At 44.1% G+C, this 23,511-nt stretch overlaps 2 protein-coding genes across 4 annotated transcripts in view; one reads left to right on the top strand and one right to left on the bottom strand.

Moving 5' to 3' along the window:
* Positions 1-23,511, top strand: part of LOC135917092 (uncharacterized) — a 63,704-nt gene that overhangs the window by 16,311 nt on the left and 23,882 nt on the right. The window contains exons 4-6 of one of the 2 annotated variants that reach the window (XM_070528537.1): positions 9,684-9,867; positions 11,803-12,096; positions 20,668-20,768. The exons of the other annotated variant lie outside the window; for it this stretch is intronic. Of the exons in view, the coding sequence (XP_070384638.1) occupies positions 9,684-9,867; positions 11,803-12,096; positions 20,668-20,768 (579 nt within the window). The remainder of the gene's footprint in view (positions 1-9,683; positions 9,868-11,802; positions 12,097-20,667; positions 20,769-23,511) is intronic. 2 annotated transcript variants of the gene reach the window in all.
* Positions 10,113-23,511, bottom strand: part of LOC139051572 (uncharacterized) — a 61,736-nt gene continuing 48,337 nt past the window's right edge. For both annotated transcript variants that reach the window (XM_070528538.1, XM_070528539.1), the window contains exon 5: positions 10,113-10,299. In XM_070528538.1, coding sequence (XP_070384639.1) covers positions 10,117-10,299 — 183 coding nt within the window. In that variant the 3' untranslated portion in view covers positions 10,113-10,116. The remainder of the gene's footprint in view (positions 10,300-23,511) is intronic.

Here is a 23,511-nt window from a genome sequence, read left to right as displayed (position 1 = left end):
TGTTAAGTACTGGTCGCAAGGAAGGCTGGCGATACTGATATCAAGAAGTGTGGCGCTAGTTCCAGTAATACGCGTGGGTAACGTAATCAGATTTGCGCAGGCAAAAGTACGAAGGATGTTTTGAAAATGTTCACTGGATGCGTCACCACTAAGCATATTGATGTTCACATCGCCCATTACTAAAAAGGATGTGCGCATTGAGTGTAGACTAGGCAGCAAAGTTTCCATGAACTCAAAGAATTCGGACTTAAGTCCTAATGGTGGCCTATAAACTGCTGCAATAACAATATTCGTAAGTCTTACTACTAGACACTCTACATTGGCTGCAATACAAGTTAGCTCATCAAGAACATCACAAGCAATAAAATTTTTGATGTACAGAGATATACCTCCTCCACGGTTAGTGGACCGCGTGATTCCGTGGTGATTATATCCTGGTATATTTGGTGGGTTATCGTTTGCAGAAAGCCAGGATTCTGTGAACAATATGGCATCAAATTTTATTGATAGGCTATCGAAAAACATGCGTAAGCTGTTCATTTTATTTTTAATGCTACGAGCGTTTAAATGGAATGCACTGAAGTAAGTAGACGACACGTCAGTGTTGAAGTTTTCAATGTCGTAGTATCTACATTCTGCCATGGTAGCCATGACTGTTAGGTTATACCCAAAAAAGAAAAGTTATATCAACGCCAACCTTAACGTTGCATTTTATCCAGATCTTCTCGGCAGGCAATCTTTAATATGTCTGATGATTCTGATTTCCTTGCGAAGATTTTTCCGCCATGCGTCCAAACGAATTTCCATCCTACTTCTCGTTTTTTTGCATTTGCGGCTCCTAGTAACTGCTTGCCCTGCCTTGTTATGTGCTCGTTGACATATATAGGGCCAGTTGTCCTAAAGCCAAGTACTGTCGTAGACAGGCGTGCCCTCTTCGCCTTGGCCAGCACAGCATTTCGCTTGTCCCGCCCCATTAATAATATCATATTATACATGCATTACAAACGATTACGAAGTACTAATACTGAAACGATACGTTGACGTCATTACCGTCGTTTATCGCCCACCAAATGGGAATTTTGGGCACTTTATCAACATTTTTGAAAACTTCTTGCTATTTGCTTCCACAAATAGTTTGAAACTCGTTTATGGTGGAGACATTATTATAGACACCCTTGAAGCTAGCACCTGCGCCCAAGATTTAAACAACACCGTTTCTTCCACAGGTTTTGTAAATATAATCACTACGCCGACACGCATCACTGTACTAACTTCATCGATAGTTGATTTGTTTATTGCCAACGCGCAAACTAGAGTCGCTGATGCAGGAACAATAGCCTCTGACATAAATGACCAGTTCGCAATCTTCATTATTTTCTCCCCCCCCCCCAAAGTTCATAAAGATAGTCGAAGGGACGCAGTTACAGTGCAGTATGTATCAGACGATGCTTTACTTTTATTTAGGCGTGACATCAGTGCTCAGGATTGGTCTTTTATATTCGGAATAAAAAACGTGAATGATGCATATTCGAAGTTCATTGAAATTTTTCAGCGAATCTACGCTATACATTTTCCTTTTACAACTTTGAAACCGTCAAAAAGGATAAGATAATCTTGGGTCACTCCTGCCCGTAGGAATGCTAGTAATGAGAAAAATCTATTATTTCACACCTTTTTACGTACAAGAGCACCGTCTGACTTGAAAGATTTTAAAACTTTCAGAAATAAACTGAACGCCGAGCTGAGGTCGGCAAAGTTAGGGCGGTTGTTTTCTGATCTAAAGAAACAGCAACCTGACGCCGCAAGGAAAGTGCTAAACAGGGTTCTCGGTCGTGAAAGTAAAACGGAACCACCCTCAAAGTTAACTCACAGTAGCCGTGAAATAGTCGGTCAGGCGCTTGTTGATCATTTCAACCAAGCGTTTCTAGAACACGCACTTCCATATAGTAACCTACAGGTTATCAAACCGTCAAGCAATTGCCCTGCTGAGAGCTTTGCTCTGCATGATATAAGTGAAGCTGAAGTTTATCGAACATTTCTAGCTCTAAAGAACAGCAAGGCTTTAGATATAGACAACCTACAAATAAAGCCCATAAAATATGTTACCTAATGCATTACACCTGCACTCACTCACATATTCAATCTCGCTATGCATTCAGGTCAAATTCCTGACGCACTGAAACGATCCAAGGTAACAGTCATTTACAAAGGGGGTAATGAAAATGAGACAAAAATTAAAGGCCAATTAAAGGACAAATTAAAGACAATATTAAAGGCCAATTTCTAAAGGCTTAAAAAAGATATTGTTTTGTCGACTGACTAACTTCTTTGACAAAATAAATCTTCTTTCCGACGCGCAGTTTGGTTTTAGAAACAGACGCTCTACTGAAACAGCTTTATTAACACTTAAAGAAAGTGTGCTACAAAACATTGAAAATCAACATGTAACTCTCGGTCTTTTCGTAGATTACAGTAGGGCATTCGATGCACTTAACCATAACGTACTTAAACTAAAACTCTCGGACTACGAGGTTCGAGGTAAGCAGCTCGAACTATTCAGTTCGTACTTAGCCAACAAGAACTCAGTCAGAATCAGAATCAGAATCAGAATCAGAATTTATTGTTAGAATTTGGGTCAAATTACATGTATTTAGTATGCAGGAGGAGGTCCCATAGTCAAAGACTGTATCGGGACCTCCTGTACAAAAATAGTTATGATAATTGACATCGCAAAGCAACAGTAGCATATAATAAGGTATTAAACAAGCAACAGGAAATGAACGTTAACAGAGCAAAATACAGAATTCATTACAAATAATAACAACGTTTAGCTTATCTCACAGTAACATAAAAAATTGCATGTGAAACATATACCAGTAGTTTATTTACAAGAACAAAAACAAAAAAAGGCAAAAAAGCAAGAAAGAACGAAAAAAAAAACGGATACAGTAAATTTTCTCATTAGTTTGTCAATAATAAATGCATTTTCAGTTCCCTTTTGAATTGTTGTAAAGATCTTGTAGTTTTCATGATGAGAGGAAGAGTGTTCCATACTGATATGGAAGTGAATTCCACGGTTTGTTTACCGTAGTTAGTGCGGATTTGTGGTAAAAGAAAATTGTTATTTAACGCGAATCTGGTGGTACTATTAGTTGTCAAGTTAGATGGTGAAAATGTGATCGACGGTAGCTCATTATGTAGAAATCTGTAGAAAAATATACCGAGGTTGTATGTAGTGAGCCCGGAAATAGTAAGGATGTTATTCTCGTGTAGTAGGGAAGTGGCATTAGAAAACCATGAACTATATGTAATTATTCTGGTGGCTCGGTTCTGAATTGTTTGTAAAGACTTAATATGAGTATTATAGGTGTTTCCCCAACATATGATCCCATAAGTAATGTGAGAGTGAACGAAAGAGTGGTAAAGTGAGAGCAATGTGGTACGTGTGAAGTAAGGGCGTGCTTTAATTAATATGCGTATACCATAAGCTATTTTCTTTTTTATGTGAGCAATATGATTGTGATATTTCAGATTACAGTCAAGTAGAACGCCAAGGAAAGATGAACATGAACTTGGATGAAGGCAGTGGGGACCAAGACTGATAGATGGAATGGACGCTATGTTTCGCTGATGTGAAGAGAATACAACAAATTTAGTCTTAGATGCATTAATAGATAACATGTTAACGTTGCACCACCTCCGAATATTTTCTAAGTCAGCATTTAGTTTGTTAACGAGAGATGAGATATCTTTATGAAAAGTAAATATAGTGGTATCATCAGCGTACAGAATGCATTTTGTCGAAGAAAGACAGTTAGGCAAATCATTAATGTAAACTAAAAACAGGAGTGGCCCCAGGATGGAGCCCTGAGGCACACCGATGTTAGTAGTTCGCTGTCGAGAATAAGCACTGGAAATTGAAACAATTTGAACCCGGTTATATAAGTAGCTTTTTAGTATCGAAAGGGCGGGACCGCAAATGCCTATTGCTTCGAGCTTAGAAAATAGGATATTATGATTAATGCTATCAAATGCTTGCGTTAGATCGATGAAAACAGAGGCGGTGAGAAATCCCTCGTCAATAAATTTTTTTAGTTGGTCCGTAAGATGAATGAGTGCCAGCTCTGTGGAATACCCGGGGCGAAAACCGAACTGACATGAAGAGATGATATTAAATTTAGAGAGATATTTTGTTAGTCGTACTTCAATTAGTTTCTCAATAACTTTCCCAAAGAACGGCAGAATGGAAATAGGTCTGTAATTGTGCAGTAGGGAGTTGTCGCCTTTTTTAAAAACTGGGATAACTTTGCCACGCTTAAGTTCAGAGGGAAATAAACCAGTTCTGAATAATAAATTAACAATAAATGAAAATATGTCTGAAATTAGGTGCGAGATAAGTTTAATGTTAGCAGGGTGGACCTCATCAATTCCAGCGCTTGTCACTTTTAGGTTATTTATAACGGCAGTTATTTCTTCTGGCGTTGTGGGAAATAAAAAGAATGAATGAGGTAGACGGTTCATTTTAATGTTTTCTGCAAGTTTAGGTGGATTGTTAGGAAAGAAAAAACTACTAAAAGCCTCAGCTATTTCAGCAGGGGAATCGAGCTCTACTCCATCCTTTAAAATTCTGGCTACCTGGTTTAGTCGTGTGTTATTTAAAAAGGAGTTGACAACCTCCCATTTCTTTTTAGTGTTATTACCTGCCTGTAAAATTCTTTGCTCGAAATAAAAACGTTTAGCTGTTTTTATTTTACAGTTAAGAGTGTTACAGAAGTTTTTATATCTCGCACGTAAGTTCATGTTAAATGGTTGTCTTTTAGTTTTCCTATATAAGTTATCCCGTTTGCGCATTTGTGCTAATAACTGCTGTGAGAGCCATGGATTGTGAACAAATGACACATTTTTTTTGCATTTCTTTTTGGAGGTGAACTTACGGAAGTATGATGTAATTAGAGCAAAAAATTTGGAAAAAGCTTTCTGTGGGTCATGTAGTGATTTAATTTCAGACCAGTTTGTATTAGCAACAGCAGTTATGAAGCCATCTTTATCAAGAACGTCTTTAGTGTGTGAAATTGGGTAAGGTCGTACATTAGAATTGAAACGTAAAAGCAGGGGGTAATGATCACTGATGTCGATGTGCAAAACTCTTGCCTCTGGTGAATGAAGCAGGTTAGAAAAAGCATGATCAATAAGTGAGCCTGTACCACAAGAGACTTCGCGTGTGGGCACATTGATTAAGCAATCATATCCGTAGCTGTGGAATATACTAGTGTAGTTAATACAGATGGGTGATGTTTCATCGAGTAAATTAATGTTTATATCACCTATTATAACAACATTTTTATTTTCTAGAGATATGGTATGTAAAATATGATCGAGATTGGTACAGAATTCATTGACTGACGATGAGGGAGAACGGTAAATGCAGCCAAATATGAAGTTCTTGTTATCTTGAGCAAAAAGGCAGTTACTGATTTCAATCCAAACAGATTCGCACTTAGTAACGGTTAAAGATAGATCATGTCTTCTTTGATAAGCAATATTAGAAGAAACATATATAGCAGCACCACCGTGATTAGTCGTCAATCTATTGCAGTATTCCACTTTATAGTTAGGGAAGCAATACAAATTTTTGTCATCGTCAGATAACCAGGTTTCAGTAATGGCAATTAGTGAAAACGGATTAGTTAGTGATGCGAGAAAATTATCGATAGCGTCGAAGTGTTTACGAAGACTCCTAGCATTAAAATGAATGATGGAATGAAATCCATTTAAGAAAGAATTCAATTGATCGGTTTCCAGTGTAGAAGCCATGTTTGTTGTGTCAACTGGTTAAACAATTTATGCCTAGTCTAATTTGGTTAAGTCGGATTCGTCACGAATACGCAGAACTTTGCTGTTAGTGGTCTTCCTAGCCTTAATTTGGCAGTTGTCTGTCCAAAGGAACATCCATTTTCTTTCTTTCTTCAAAGTTAGAGCCTTGGAGAAGAGAGCCTTGTTAGATGGGGTCAAATGCTCATTTACAAAAACGGGAGCGTTGGAAGAGCCGGAAAATCCAATGTCACTAAGACAAAGTTTAGCTTTACGTGCTTTACTGACAAAGTCAGCTTTCTTCGTTCTAGAATGAAAACGAGCGATGATGTTTTTCTGGTCATTAGATCTGGTGGGAACGCGATGAACAATGTCCAGATCGCTAGGCGATACTGGACAGCCAATTCTGTCCCCTACCGTTTGCATAATTGTAACGCAGTCCTCTCCTTGGGAACAGGGAACGCCTTTGACTTCGACATTGCTAAGGCGAGAGTACTGTTCTAGTTCCTCAACCTTGCGAGTCAATGACTGGTTCTGAGATTTCAGCTTGGTGTTCTCAACGATTAGTGTAGCATTTTGGCTACGTAGTTCTTCTATAAGTCCATTGAAGTGTTCAGTGCTTGTACTCAAGGAATCAACTTCCTTTTTTAGTTCCACAACATCAATCCCAGATTCCTTCATCCTCAACAAGATCTTGCCAAAGACGAGTTCATGCGTGTTTTTAGCCATGTTGTTGAGCCTTAGTTCCAGCTCCTCAATTTTTTTCGATAGTTCTGCATTCGTCGGCATGGTATGCGTATTAAAAATAGGCTCAGATAGAAACAAAGAGAAAAAAGAAAGAAACGCGATTGATGGCAGCAGCAGCAGCGGAGAGAAAAATAAAAAAATTAAAAAAATAAAAAAAGATCCAAGTCTGAATACCTGCGCAAACAGAAGATTCTGGCTTAGCTTTGGGTCATGCAATGCCGCTGCTGCCAATGAAGAGCAGGCGTCGATGTCGGCTTGTTTATAGGGCACCCTGCGATCGCAGCGAACTCCAGTGGTGATCTTGCCGATGCTGGGCGCAGGCCCCGATGAGGCTACGCAATCGCAGATTCACCCCGTGTGGATGATGCAGCGCCTTCCAGGAAGCAAAGCGGTGGGACAGCACCACGAAGATGATCGCCGAAGAAACAGAGGCCGACAAAGAGAGCTGCGCAAACAGAAGATTCTGGCTTAGCTTTGGGTCATGCAATGCCGCTGCTGCCAATGATCTGCTAGTGTGCCAGTGTGTGTACATTGGTAATTACCATTCCTCTCCCCTTTATATAAAATGTGGTGTGCCCCGAGGCAGTATTTTAGGTCCTCTTTTGTTTAACTTATATGTAAAGGATATTGTCCGTATTGACACAAGCTCAACATTTTTCATATATCCCGTTGATAGCACTGTCCTACTCTCCGGAACTGATGAAGCCGATCTAGCGTTAAGATGTAATCACGTCCTTGAGAAGCTCGTACTTTGCTCGGATTCTAACTGCCTTAAAATTAACCCAGCCAGAACCAAGGTACTTTTCTACCGTGCAAAAAAATAAAGTAAATAATTTAGACCAGGATATATACTGCGACGGGCACAGGATTTAAATAGTCAAGGAATATACAATTCTCGGAGTAATATTTAGCTCAAATCTCACATGGGATTCGCATGTTGACAACTTATGCAAAAAACTTTCAATGACCACCGGAGCTCTATCGCGTTGTCATGCAATTCTCTCAGTGGAAGCAAAAAAACCAAAATATATTTTGCATCGTTTGCTTCCCATAATAATTACGGTAGTTCCGTATGGTTGACCACTACACAAAGGAATATTACGAGGATTTGTTTATTACAAAAGAAAGTTGTTCGCAGTATCCAAATATTGATTATTTAGCTTCCACAGAAAAGTATTTTAGGTTGTACAACAACATAAAGATACAACATATGTATGAATTTCATATTTTGCGTTCATTCTTTGTGTCTTCACCCACTTTTAAAAACTTTCTTAACACAATAGCACTGCTTCAGCAATATACCTCTGTTCGCACACGTTGTCTTGACTTTTGGATAATACCACGTTTCCGCAATTTTTACTAACTGCAGTCCTTGAAATATAATATTCTGTTAATCCTCAATAAATACAAAGATATAGCGAAGCCCACACTAGCATTACTTCATCAGCTCTCTGTTTTTAAAAAAAATCTTACCTACCACTATTGTCGTGAAGCTATATACATTAATAATTCTTTTTTGAACAGAAGCTGAATCCTCCCGTGTCGGCTTGTATTTCACATTGTAGTGTTTTAGAATGTACTATCTTTTCCTGATGTATTATATGTTTGTGTGTATGCATATGTGAATTCATGTATATATATGTATATATATACACATGTTATTTTCCCCCTTTTCTCATTATATTCGACATTTTTATATATTTTTTTCTTCTGTATATAAGCACGTTTTTTCATTTATAGCAATATATCTAGTATGGCGCATTCTTATAGTGTATTCTTATTCTTATTATTAACGGTTCGACATGCACGTCGAGGTCGCACCCTGCCCTGAATATGATGTCCGGGCCTCTGTCAAGCTGCAGGCCGCAGCTTTTAGCCCCGTCAGCGATAAAACTTGTTTCCGATATATAAAGAATTTGAATTTGAATCACCACCCCACGTAAGTAACTCAGGTGTTACTCGAATGCAATAGATTATTTTTAAGTTACTTGCCTCCAAAACTGATATTAACTAAGCACAGATAGAGGAAAGAGAACCAGCGGTCTCGGCACGCTCAGGGAGTCCTCTGCTGCTCTTCACACATTGCTTATGTTCACTGACAACTGCTTTCCAAAAAAATGGCATCGGTGTTCTGTCGTTTTTGTTGCGAAGACATCAGCAACGACACTAAACGCTCGCTTGGTGCACGCGCTGGAGGGAAGCGCTGGGTTCGAACCCATATGGATCTTGCTAACATATATGGTTACTCAGCATCTGGACCCTCTGTGAAGCACAGCGCTTCACTGTTGCTGATAATTGGAGAAGACGCCCTCGCTTGGGCTATCGAAACGTTGAGAAAATCGTCCGCATTTGACTTCCTAGCATTAATGCGGCCATCGCCAATCGAGACGTACCAGCACTTGCTCCATTCGCCGGCCATCATCTGGCAGAGCATTGAGCTGAGAGAATAATTATTGAGCTCCAGGGCTTGCCTGTCTGAAAATCCGCGAGGATGGTTCATGGCACGATCTCGGGCGTTCTACTGCAGTTGCCGACGAATTCAGGTTCTCAAAGCTGCGTCGCCTCTTACAACTTGCCTCGTTAACAACGTAACTAGTTGCATGTAATTTGTTGCAGAAAACAATACTTGACTTGTAGTGAATGTTGCCGAGCTAACAATCTAATCGCAAAATCACAATATTACCAAAAATGTTACCGGATTACATGTAATTCGTTATGTGCAAGTCTGTTGTGAACGTGTAGTACATTACGCACGAGCATATGTAGAACGGCTATCTTGTTAGCTTTTCTTTGCTGTCTTTATTTTTAGATTTAGCGTTTTCATCCGGATCAGTATGTTTGAATCTCTACGGTGTGTGTAGGCGTCTAATATGGGGAAAGGGGTAGCCTCGATTTCTTAAATATGTATTGAAGTAGCCCTCTCTAGCGTCGCCTATGTTCAAATTTGTCTACAGCTATGAAACATCTACAGCAAAACCGTACGGTACATATATTGCTAAAAAGGTAATTAAGAACTAAGCCTTTGAGATGCTAAATTATCGTGCTTTCGGCATAGCACAATGATCGATTGTTAAAATGTCAACAGAACTATCGCCGCTTTCGCAAACATGTTTGCTTCTTTACAGGGCGAAGGAAACCTTGATTTCTACTCTATGTGGGAATTTGAAGGTACCGACACGACGTCCTCGAGGCCTACTGTTCTTGTTACCGATCTGGAGCCTTGGATGTACTACATGGCAAGCCTCAAAGGTTGCCTTGGAAAAAACTGTAGCGCTGCAGTGAACACAACATTCAGAACACCACCAAAACGTAAGCACACAAATCTTAAAACCCACCTCAAGTGGAAATATACATTGCGGAAAAGCACACATGTACGAATGTGTTATGCATCATGCATGTATGCTAAAAAATCTGTTTATAGTAGGACAAATTCCGAGAATTGTTATGAACCAGTGTATTGTAGCTAGCTACTGAGGGTCGGCTTAAGGCTGCGGGTACAAAGACTGAAAAGAAAACGCTTGGTCAAAATAATTCTGTTAGAAACTGTCTTTAAGCCGTTTACATAATAAACGTCCAATTGCATTTAACACGAACGCGTGTGACAATGACAAGACAGCGACGAAGATGAAGCTGGCATGACCATGACGGTGATGAAATGGGCGGATGGACGGCCACGCCACCTGAGAGCCTAGCGCAACGCCCCAGGGCCCGTTCGCCAATCCAAGAAAACCGTGGACAGCTCTGAAAAAGAAAAAAAAGAAATCATTCGCATAAAAAGATCTGGCAGCACTTTTTTTAGAGTTTAGCATCGAGTTCGCTGTCTCACAGAAAAGCCCCAGTGTATTCCATGGCCTGAGGAGCAGAGTATTTCCCCCATTGGACCCAAACCAGCTATTGCATTAAATCGCCAGTGGCACTAATGTGACACTAAAGGTGGCATAATGATACTTCTTGCGTGCCACGATGAAAATATACGGGATGAAAGCTACAATGCGTGCCGACTATAATTTAAACACTGACAGTTGTGATAATGCGGCGTATCGTTTCGTACAATAGGAAAGTAGCCTTTGGGAGCATGGTCCTAAAACGATACTTTTGCATGGAAGATATAACTGGGACCGTGAAAAAAAGGCACTATTGCTTATGTCGCTGCTTCCTACACGCTGACTGTCATCGTGCAAAGCGGTCATCCAATGTTATATAAGCAGAATCTCGGTAAAGCTAAATCACTGAAAACGGAATTGCCACGTAAAAGGAACAACAACCTTTATATTGGTTCGTTTTTGTATTTGGCTAACGCAAGAAAGCATTCCCCATCCGGAATGAAAATTTCCGGATTTCTCGCTATACGCAACAGAAACAAGCTGTAGAGGATTTTTTTTTTTTAGAAAGAGGCAGGATCTGAAATCATTTTTCTAGGCGTCACCTTTCTCTTTTGTATTCACAAAGCCCTCCTTAAGAAGATTGGCAAAGACTGAAAGCGGCACAAATCTGACAGATGTTTAATGCACGTCCTGTACTACGTGGAACTCCTCGTAACGCCACCACTCGCCTCATAGGGGACCGCAATAAGGACAACCGAAATTTTGCGGACGCCTCATAGCGCACGGCTCCATAATTTGGACTGTGTCTGCACGAGCACTTGTTATTCTGCTGCCGACAAGAGCAGTAAGAGCTATGCTTTTGCTTTGTCATGGCGCCAGCGCTTCCTCGAAATGGAAACTAGCGAAGTCTCGTCAATCCAGCAGCCGCCGACAACGCCTAGAACACGAGACAAATTGGCTGCTACATTTGATTCCTTACGCTGAACACATCTAACAGTGGTACGAGGGTGCATGACATATAGTGGTGCACCTTTACACATATTTCTCATAAACGGCACTCCCGCTAATCGGAAAACATTTGTCTAGTCCGTCGAGGTACTGCCAGTATGCCAGTTTATGCACTCCTTTAATTGCCGGAATATGGACAAACGAATTCGACGACGTGCAACCATCACTTGCCTCTTTCCCTCCCGCTACCCTTCAGCTTATCCCGTTGGGATCTGCTGGTGAACGCCGCACAAGTGCCGCCAAATGTAACTGCATCATACCGCGCTAACAGAGCGCGTACCCTATATGCTGGGACCTAGGGTGGTAAACAACTGACATTGTATTTTGCACAGAGCAGAGTAATCAAAATAATTTTCTGTTTTGCCTCTCTCTCTCTCTCTCTTTCTCTCTGTCTCCCTTCCACCCTTCAAAGTCCTACCAAAGCCCGTTCTAGTCAGAGCTGTATCTACAAGCAACAGCTCGTTCGAGCTCGCCTGGTCCTTCGAGAAAGACGATGTCCGCCTCTACAACGGCTTCCGTGTGCGCTACTGTCGCACGAGCGCTGCCTCGTGTCTCCAGGTTTACACCGAGAAACAAGAACTGACTGTGCGCGGGCTCGATTCCGGCGCGACTTACGATGTTGACGTGCGCGCACAGTTCACAATCACAGGCGGATGGCTGATGATCGGGTCGCCTGCTTCGGCGTCCGTGACTACGTGGAAAGACCGTAAGTGCTACGTTCGCCTTCTCTACGCAGACCGGTCAGTCTTGTTGTGCGACGCCTGCGTGAGCCTCCTCCTTCGGATTAGCCCACAGCGATAGCAGCGCCCGTGGCTTGTTCAGACGCCATTTTTTCTGTTGCGAGTGCCGTTTCATCCTTGCAGTGATCGCGAGAAGGAAAGCAGCGAGTCGTCTGCAGAGGACGCACCATCCTCGGCACTGGCCGTTCCTGGATTTCATGCTGGAGAACAGAAGCCCCTATTTTTTCATTTATGCCGTAGGCCATACTAGTGCCAGTAAATAAAAGAAAAAAGGAGAGAGAGGGAAGAAGAAGTAAACAGCCAGTACCTAAAGGTCCGCCTCGGGTTACACAAAACATTTTGACCAAGTGTGAGAGGTTCAGAATGTGTCATTAAGTAATCGCTACATATTGACTTTCCGTACAGAAGCCATAAAGTCCCGTTAGGAATAAACGAAAGCGTAAAAAAACCACAGGCACAGGAAGCCGAGTAAACTTTAATTTTACTTTTTTTAAGTGCACAGAAACATATGCCTTTCACCTAGCTTTGAAGATCACTCACTGAAATGTTAAAATGCTGATCGCAATTTCATACGCCGAACCAGACAAGAAAAGTATAGAAGTAGTGCACCTCACCGGCACTAGCCTATGAGTGCTTGCTCAAAACTTGAAGCATAACGCATAAGCTACGGAATGAGCTCGCGCAGCGAGTGGTTGAACGCAAAAAAAAATATTGGATCCAAGGCACATTTTGGCATCTATGTCAAGGGAAGCTTTTGTGAAGTGGTTAAGCAAATGGCATAAACTGGCCCATTTCATTCGTGCATCTTTGGCGTAAGAGAAACAGGTGCACGCGCGTGTGTTGTCACGCATCCGTGCTATGCACAATGTGACAAACTTCCATGTATTGCCTCGTAAAAAAAAAAGTTGGGTTTTACATACCAAAAGCGTGCTAAGATTATCAGGCACGCCCTAGTGGGGAACTCGGGACTAACTTCGACCACCTGGGGTTCTTACACAGTGCACCCCAATGCGCGGTACACGGGCGTTTTTTTTTTCGTCCCCCCATCGAAATGCGGCTCTCGCAGGCCGGGATTTATATCCCGCGGCATCGGCCTACACCACTACACCATCGGGCTACACCACCACGGCGGGTCGTGTATTGCCTCGTATTTCTCTTTTTTTTTCTTACGTGTGTTAAATGTGCGGCCGCTTCTCGGACAATTCCCAATTGTACGTACGTGCCATAGTGCAGGGTGATGAGCAAAACGAGAAGGTGAGGCGTTTTGCTCATCGTCTCGACTTTGCATCTCCCGCATTCCCCGTGTTTTCCCTGGATAGTGCAGGGTGATCATTTTTAAATTTTATAGCAGAATTCTTGTCCTTGAGCTGAATTATTCGAAGAGGCGGACATTACTAATACGAAAAATCGAAGCACATATTCAACGAATTAAGGAAAATTCACCAATTATGGTCTTAATTATATTATCTTGCAGCACATATTGCAACTTGGCAATTCTATCCGGTGACCTTGCAAGGCGTATCCACTTGAAATGAATTTCCCAGATGGCGTCGCTTTCGAGATATTATTTCCAAAAGCGTGGAACGAGATACATGGGCGGCTGCAGTTCCTTTTGCGCTGTAATGGATAAAAGAGCGTTTTGTTTAAAAAAAAAGCCAGTCGAACTACAGTGCCTTTTTAGGGCTAGTTTGATGGGGCATATCTCCAAGCTGGCATCACTCTGGAAATTTATTCCAAGTGGATACCGTCTTGCAAACTGCCCGGCTACAATTCCTTAATTTCAATTCATTCAAAAGATAATTAGTATAACTTTGTTAATTAGTTGAATATGTGTTTCAATTTCTTGTGCAAGTGCTGCCCTCCTCTATGATTAATCCCGCACAAGGACTATCATTATCTTATCTACAACAGCTTATTTTTTCTGAATTTCACAAAACTTTAAAATGATCACTCTGTATAAAAATAATCGTCATGAAAACGCGGCTATAATCAGAAAGCGCTATAGCTCACGTTGGCACGATAGATGTATACATGAAAGAGAAGCTTAATGTTTCGAGAATGGTGCTGCTGGTCTGGCAGACCGAGGTTGGGCAAGATAACAGCACCCAGCCAGCAGCCAATGGTCAGAAAACTCCGCGAGGGTCCGCAAACCAAAGCAACGCTTGAAAAACTGGGAGGACGCTTAAGCTTCACCTTTAAGAGTGGAACGCCCGATAGAATTCAATGATCCCTGACTGCTTCTCACGCTTCCCGGCAACTGCAGCATATGTAACCGTAATGTTTACCTCGAAATGGTCGCTACGAATGCTATGCACGAAGACGGGCTTTGTGGTAGAAGAAAATTATGCAGATTCCACACATTGTGGTAATCAATGTAAGCGAAGCTTTCCGTGCAGGATGCCTTGATTGACGATAATTAGCGGTGATGCTGACGCTTAAAGCTTAATTTCTTCAACGTTTAGGCTTACACGAGAGTGGTCAGTTGATGTTAAACGTTACCTTGCATGCACCACTGCTGTTTGTCTGCGTAGTACACAGGACACAAAGGGAGACGTGTTTGCTTGAGGCGTTGTTGTGCGCCATATTTTATAACCTCTGAGAGGGTTGAGCATTGTCATTTCATCACATGGCACATCGCATGGCGGCAGAAGTATTAAACTTGAATTGCATTATAGGGCTTTACATTCCAAAACCACACTCGGATTATGAGGCAAGCCGTAGTGACGGCCTCCGGATTAATTTTGACGCCGTGACATTCTGTAACGTGTCCCAAAATCTAAGTGTACGTGCGTTTTCTATTTCGCCCCCGTCGAAATGCGGCTGCCGCGATTGGACTAAAATCCACGACCTCTAGCAATGCCATAGCCGCAAAGCTAACGCGGCGGGCACGGAAGTGTTTATTTGACGGTCGACCGCTTCCGTAGTGTCTCCTGGACCCGGCGGTGCGCTTCAATTTATGCGGCTCTGCTTCTGCACGCCCTGCGTAAGTTGCCCGCTGGACATATTTGCATGGCGTTTATTTTTCAAAAATAGCGGCAACGTACTGCACCGTAACTTGAACTTAAGCTCATCCGGTTTTCCCGCAACCGCTGTCGTATAGTAGTGGGGTTTCCTTGCCTTCTCACGTCACCTCCCCCCTCTCTTATATCGGCACTGCCTCTTCTTCCTCTCCTTCTTATCCTCTCGACAGTTCTATCTGCGTCCCCTCTGAGCTCGCACGTTAGTAGAAAGGGAATCGCTGCAGTTTCTGCAATGCTAATGAGAGGATCCGCGGATAATTACAGCTATCAAGTGGCTAACGGGGCGACGGCCAGGGAGCTCCAGAGGGCATTGTGCACATTCGACGTGGTGGGGTGAAAACGAGTTTCTCCCGTCGCCTTTTCTCTTTTACTCGCGTCTTTCATCTGTATACCGTCCCCCGACGCGGCGTGCGCGACGGCAGCAGCCCGCAGCAGCAGCAGTGGGAAAGTCCGAGGCAGAGGCAAAGAAAGCTTCGCTTTAAAACAACACGGCCTCTTGCGGGGGCCGCGATGCTGCAGAGGCGAACGCCAGCTGGAGGAAACGGAGCTGGAGCAAGCAACCGGAGGCGCCGCTCCGTGGCCACGAGACACCCACGCTTCGGCGTGCGCGAATGGGGGACGTGAATCGTAGAAGCGCTGGAAAAGGGCTTTCTTTGAGTTTTCGCGTAACAGAATTATGTTTTCTCGTATAGTCAAATTACAAGTCAAGAGCTATCATGTCGATAGGTTGTGTTTCTGTCGTACTTTACGATTTTTCCGCGTATTTTAGCTTGACAAATTAATTAGTTCAGTCAATTCCTTGCATCGCATGGATGGCCTGGGAATGGGTAGTTCGCAAATCAACTTTCTTTTTCTGTAACTACGTACGACGCCGGACGCCGACGCGGCATACCGCACGCCGAGACGGTATTTTCGGCGACACAGGCTTAGCGCTATCGCGTTAACATATCAACCAATCCCGAAGAGACAGGAGGGAAAAAGGTGGTCTGCATTGGAGAGCAAACGCTGGTAGCCGGTGTTTGAGCTGAGATGAAATAGAAGCAGTGGAGTTATGCAAGCCAATTATTGGGGATTCCGGCCGTGGCGGCTGCATTTCGTTGTGGGCGAAATGCAAAAACACACACAAAAAAAACAAAAAACCCCGTGCATTGAGGGCACGTCAAAGAACCCCGGGTGGTCAAATTCTTCCGGACTACCCCACTATGGCGTGTCTCATATCACATCGTGGTTTCGGCACGTAAAGCCCCAGGATCGCATTATTAGATTGGAACAGAAATGCAGTGAAAGACGGCAGTAGAATAGGTGGTCTGATGAGATGAAGAAATAAGCCGGTACCGATGGTAGTCGGGGGCTGATGCAATGACAGGGATTATTGGAGATCGCTGGGGGAGACCTTAATCCGGCAAGTAGACATATATCGATGTTCACGATGACGATCAGACAGCCACCATGAGCACACAGTATAAGGCGCTTCTTTCAGTGAACGCTCGAAGGGCGTTTGGACAGTACAGTGGTACCTCCTAACATTCTTCTAATGAATCTACAAAGGTAACAGTTGGCCACAATAGACATTAAAAGGGCGTTCGCCCCCCCTCCCTCCCGCAAAAAAAGGACGCCAGCATACATTATTTGAAATCAGTCGTATGGTGGCTATTCATCTTTAACCCCCCACTGATATTCACTTACACTGAAAAAGACTGGTCCCCGATGCACGTGACGACAACGTTAACCGCGAAGCTGACTCCGCTATTTCATCCTTGTTTCAAAGCGTTTACCAACGCACTTTTTCTTTCGATCCATTTTACCGCTTCCAGTTCGCTGTAAACTTATTGAAGATTCATCTGTTCTTAAGAAGTAATGTAAAGACGCACATATGTATTTAATATGTGAATCGCTTAATTACAAAACCGCTCCACGTTGCAATTTGTTGGGCGTGTTGGTTAACTGAAAGCATATTTAGCGCCAGCAAACAAGGACGGAAGGGAGACGACAACAGAATGCGCTAACTTCAACACCTTGATTTTCAGGAAGTACACCTATATAAACCATGCACAGTGGCGCCACCTTATCCAAATCTTACCCATCCAAAAAAGCCGTCTCCTTATTTAACAGGTCGATTGAAGGGGCACTAACGCACGTGTCTCTATTCCGCCAGATAGCCTGCGCTTCAATGATCTCTCGCACGTCTTTATCTTTCTGCTTCGCAAGAACCCGGCAGGATTCATACACCGGCGCACAACCGCATTCTTGACAGTGGGTTGACAGATGACCGTATTCCTTATTTTTCACAGTTTGACAATGTTCCCGTAATCGGTCCTTAAGACATCTTCCTGTCTGTCCGATGTATTTTTCCCACAGGACAGCGGAACCCCATATACAACACTCTCTACGCATCCCACTGGCGCTTTTCGATGATTCGTAGAGCACCCGGCAGCTGGCTTACGGTACGGGTCTGGTCAGGTCTGGTCTGGTCTGGTTTTCCGCACCAGAAAAGCTGGCAAAAATATGTCGATTGACAGACCCGTACCGTAAGCCAGCTGGCAAAATGGGGGGGGGGGGGGCGAAAACATGTTTTTGACCAATCGCGGAGGGCTTATTGCAGAATTGGAATAGAAGAGTATGCAATAGCTTTGCGTTATAGCGCCCCAGGCTCATTTATGCAAAGCCATGTCAAGACTACATACAGAATATAACCACTGCCTATTATGCGCCTTGCTGTGTTTGATCTTGTACAGCCGAATGCGTTCACTTCAATGCGCCACGGATGCATATTGGGGAGATAGGCAGGAACGCCGAGTTCACTATCTTGCATAATGCCGATGGCGCCGCGTAGATTCCAGGGGCGGAATCTTATAACGGTTCGGAAAACAAACCGTTCGCTTCGCCGCTCACGTCACTAAATGTGCCACTCTCAAGCCGGTGGTGGAAGAAGGGGAAGACCCGACCAATAAGTGAAAGGGTGCCACCTATGAAGTTTGCGTCGTTATATGACGAGTTAATCGAGGAACTGCAGAATGTTTGTGTTTGCTAAATAAATATAAAATATAAATTGAATATTATACGGCAAGTTATAAAGTATGAACGTGTGGTGGCGGGCGTTTACACAATGCAGAAATAATTTATTCATGTCATTCTTTTTCATTCTCAGCCGATAGGTGGTGTCGCAAGCCTAAATGAGTTGGCAGAGTGCAGCGCTGTCGTCTGCTACCAGGAGCTCGCACGGGCACGCACTGCCAGCACTTCCTAAGGGGCAAGCGCGACAAAACCCTGAACTTGTTTTTAGGGCCACCTTTACTAGCCAACCATATGAATTTTCCTTCTTTTTTCGCCCTTCGTCATCGGCTCGGACATGACTCGCTCACCGCCGCTGCTGCCGCTATCCCTGCTATCTGTCCCACGGCGCGTCGCGTGATAGAAGCAATGGAACTTGAAATCGAACATTACGATATACGGGCCCTGCATTGCGTGCGCGAAGTAAAATCGAAGAGCGTGGTGCTGACGGTGCGCGCTGTACCACGAAATTGAGGAACAAGTTGCGGCCCTCCCGAATTAGAGAAAAAAGGGCAGCCAAATAAGAGATCTCCTAATAATCTTCCCATCCTGACTGTAGTTTTATCAGCCGAACGAAGGAAGCGTTGAACCAGCCTAGGTTGAACCCTTATGATTGCTCAACGGCGATCTGCGAGCTATTCACGCTGGCGATAGCACTGGAAATTCGATCCCACCATGAGAATATCTCCTTGGCATTGGCTTTGAAGCGGATGTCATGGGAAAGCTGACCCAGCCCTTCTACCAGCCAACACAGTAATTCGGAGATCAACTTCGTGGACAGTGTCGGCAGCAGGGACCTAGGCCGTTCCGACGAATGCTTCGCTTCCGACCGAGCTCTAGGAGCTGCAGGTCGGTGGCGATGAACTGCAGCGCGCAATTCCCTCCTGTGCGTGGAATGACCACTGGTACGTTTGCACCCGAGTCTCCTCGAATTCGTAGCGTAGCCTGCAAAATGTCTACTTAGAAAGCCGGCGGGGAAGGTGCAAATAATTATCCGTCATCTCTTCGAACGCGTATAGCACTTCCAGCCGTGGTCGACACCGAAAGAGCAACGCCAAGTACTCAACAAAGGCAAGTGATAGCCTCCGAGTCAACCAACGCACGCGCGCGGTTCCCCTCTCAGCCAACGACGGGCTCGCTTTGAAAATTATTGACAGACGCGTGACGTGATCATAATTTGCGGTGCCGCACCGCTGTCTCTGACGGCTTCTGACGCAAGCAAAATTTTGACCAATCAGGTGAGGCCAAGTGAGCGGTTCCCCTTCCGAACCGCTATAAGATTCAGCACCTGGATAAAGGTTCAATAGACCCATCGCTGCGCCGATAGCTCGCAGTGTTGTCGGCGTTGCGAGAGGAAACAACCGCAGAGTAGCGCGGTTGTTGCTAGGGTTCCCTGTATAGTTCCTCGTACATGGCTCCCAACCGAAGTCCTATGCCGGGATACTTGTTTCTAAATCCACCTTAATCCGCCTTATTCCACCTGAAGCAATGTTAATACACCTTAATACACTTCATTCCACCCTAAGCCACCTAATTACACCTTAATCAATGTTGTTCCACCTTAATTCATTTTAATCCAACTTATTCTTCTTTATTCCACGCTGATGACGATCTTTCCAGCCACTCGTTGTGGACTACGCGGCTTTTCTGCCTCAGGGGGCGTATAATTATTTTCAATTATTTTGAACACTCACTGCCACCTGTGTTTTGCTCTACGAAGGTTTAATCGGCGGACATGAGTCGAATCCAGCGAGCCGGCATTCCTCTCTATCTTACACCGTAAACATACACTGCAGGGATTCACGAGGTCCGTACCGTGGATGTTTTTTTTTCTCAAGACCAAATGGGGCATGCCAGTCGTTCTTACTTTGAAAATAGACTTACTCTTCTGACGTACCTCTAATATGATTTGAGCGTGTACGTGCAATGGATCTTAAAAGGAAAATTTTCAAAGTGAATCAGGTGTGTTCGAAGGGCTTTCAGAAATACTGCGTCGTTCGTTTAAAGAATTGAAGGGGTACTTCGACTGTACCTTTGGCCACAACCTAAAAGTAAAGCTCAAGTGACCATGATAATATATGCATTGACTCAATGACTGGATAACAATTCTGCTATGCAAATGTTTATAAACAAAAATGAGCAGGAATCATGCTCTGACGTGTTTATGTCCTTGTTCTCAGTGCTTTGCCGTAGTTGTTGTCTCCAGTGGTGCTATTTTATTCGTCTCCCACACGCGTCTAGAGTGATGGTAAAAGATATACATTTAAGGAAACATTGTTTTCCCTACGTTAGGTTTCCCAGTGACACAAAAAAGTACAAAATAAAGAGCTCAGAACTTCAGAAGAAGAAGAAGAAGCAGCCCAGAGCCCCATATTTTTTTTCCTTATAGGCTAACTTCAGCGTTTTAAAATAAGCTCTACATATGTTTTGTGTGGCGACAATTTTGCGTGTATCACACGTACGCAGTTCCCGACATAAAGGTCACCGATAAAGCAGCTATTCCAGACCACGTTGGAACCTATTTGCTACGCTGGGAGTGCGTCAACAGCGACGTCGATTACTTCCAGGTATGATTCACTAAAGCAAGGAAAGCAAGTAAGAGACGTTTAGGATTCTGAATTATGACGTCGAGTGAATATAAAGTCGTTCGGCTGTGCTGAAGCCCCATGGGGTCATGATGGTGTCGGCTATTCTTCCATATGCTCATCACAGAAATGTCTGTAGTGGATCGTTATTGTCAGAAGTGGATGACATTGACAAGGCTTGCCTGCGATCACTTGTAACGCAAAAGAATTTGCCAGCAACAGTAAGCGGTGGTATGTCCTCTTGCAGTACAGCGAAAAAAAGATTTCTTCGCGAAGAAGTAGCGTGATCTTTTCACTCGCTGACTACAATCTTCTGCCTGAAACTCGCAGTTGTTGCAGACAGCAACTTACATTTTTTTACTAGGATTATTATAGCAGCTTATAATATTTCCTATTTTTTTTATCATTCAGTGGTAGTGCGTACCCAGTGGCACACACCGAGCGACCCGAGTTGATGTCAAAGAGGCTCACTTGATACCAAAATGTGCCCAGCGGCTCACATCTAGTTACCCAAGTTAACGTGAAAGGGGGTCACTGAATAGCGGCACATACACAGTGCCACATACAGGGTGACGCAAGTTGGTCGCAAGGCTGGTTTGGAACCCGGTTCCTTCACCACTGCAGCCCAGTGCTCCAGCAATCATACCACAAAGAAACATCGACCAAATATGGCGAGAAAACTGTTAGACAGACAGGCCGACGGGCACATAGACATTCGAAAGTGCGTGAAGTGTCCCAAGAATGCAACTCGCATTAAAAGCGAAACCCACGGGACAGAACGCGTTGGTGTTGTTTCATCCTACACGCAATCATTCGAATTGGTCTACTTTAATCTTGGCAACGTTTAACTTTCAATCGCTCCCAGAAAGACCGCCAATGAACACAAGAAGTTCGGCTGCGCATGTCACATCCGTTGACTCATCTAGCGTAAGAACGAGTCCCCTGTAAGGTCGCTCTGATTGTTCGGGTTCTTAAGTCTCACGAATCGGCCTCGTGCTTTGTGTATAGAGAGGGGGTTCACTTCCCCCCATGTCAGCGGGGCGCCAGTTGCTGTGTTATGTGGGGTCACAGGCAACGCGCCGGGTTGGGTGACGCGTCACGGCAGGTGCCAGGCGGGCGAGTGCCGATTCCTGGAAGTCGGTATTGTGCGCACGATGTTGGCAGTCCGCCGACGGGTCACACAGACCAGCCTTGAAACGGACCGCTGTACAAGGTATTGTGGGTCTGGCGCCCGCGTGCCTGACTAATTGGAGGCGCCGCCGAGGTTAAGCAGGACTTAGCAGCTCTGACCCCGTGCCACATGCAGTGAGCATGGACCTAATCTGCTACGCGTCCGGAACGTAATCGCCAGCCTTGTTGTTGGGTGCGACACCCTGCGTGGTGTCGAAGGCCAGCTTACCGTGCACGCTGTAGGAATGCGGTGCACACGTAAAGAGTTCATTCAGACGACGGCGTCTTGGAAACACGCACTCGGAGAACTTTGTCTTGTAGACAATAAGTTTGAAGGACAAGGAGGGTCATCCGTCTCCCACACGGCCAAACTTTGAGTACAGCGGCACTTCGTGGTGCCGGTGCCCCTGCTTCCGAGACATTTGCGGCCTAGACGCCGTTGGGATTTGAAACGGTCTAGCGATAACTTGTTCGGGCCTGGCGTGTTTTGCTGAGCCCGTCACTAACTACGGAGAAATGAGAGGGCAACGGAGTTTTGGCGAAGGAAAATAGCTTTGTTCTCCAATATGTTTATTTTTGAGAGTAAGCCCATCCCTGTGGGTTGTGGCTTAACAAACGGTTGACTCTGATTGGCAACTGAACCTGTGGGACGGGCCAACGGACCTACCGCCTTTTTTTTCTTTGTATATTTGGGGCTATAAAAATCGGGACGACATGCTGTCCCTCAGACTTGGCTGAAATCAGTATTACTGATAGATCAGTGAGGCTCCGCACTATGTACGTTAAAACTAGTCTGGGCTCTAACAGTCATTGAGACAGTCGAAGAGTGAGACTTTGTTTCTCAATTGTTCAAGTTTGTAATGTATTTGTTTTACCTGCCATGTATATAGAAATGTTTACGTATAAATACTTCTTGTACATCTGACCTCATCGTTTCCTGCCTGCGTTTGATCAACAACTGCCGATCATCGTCCGAGAAGCTTCAAGTTCCAACGGTGAAGCGAGGACGGAGAACGAACGAAACTTTACTTCCCCCCTCCCCCTGCCGTCGGGAGCCCCACCGCCGTCCGCGGGTCATTGACAGACCTACGCGGGATGAATCCGGTCCGCGGGCCGTAGTTTGAAAATCCGTGCATATTCGATTCACAGAATGGCTACCAAGGGAATGGAAGCGCAATCGAGTACGACAGAGAATTAGGTGGTGTGATAAAGCTACGAAAATTTCCTAGGATTCAGCCAGCGCAAGACAGGCGTAATTAGAGATCGCTAGGAGAGGCCTTTTCTCCTGCATTGCACCTAAAATTATGATGTTTATGATGATAAAATTGATGATAAAATGATTCTAAAAATCGTGAATGACAGGAACTATAACCGCAGTATTAACAATGTGTCTTAATGCGGATTTCTTTTGCATCTCATATGTTGTCACTCTGAGACATTCAGTGTTGCGCACTTGGTGAAACGTATCTGCATAGCGTAGGGGCTGGATTCAGAAACATTTTCGTTCGTATGTGCTGTTTGTCATTGGCTGGCCCCCTTTACTAATAAAATGCCC

Source organism: Dermacentor albipictus, unplaced genomic scaffold, assembly GCF_038994185.2.
Source record: "Dermacentor albipictus isolate Rhodes 1998 colony unplaced genomic scaffold, USDA_Dalb.pri_finalv2 scaffold_12, whole genome shotgun sequence".
Taxonomy (NCBI): domain Eukaryota; kingdom Metazoa; phylum Arthropoda; class Arachnida; order Ixodida; family Ixodidae; genus Dermacentor; species Dermacentor albipictus.
This window is presented reverse-complemented; position numbering and strand designations above follow the sequence as displayed.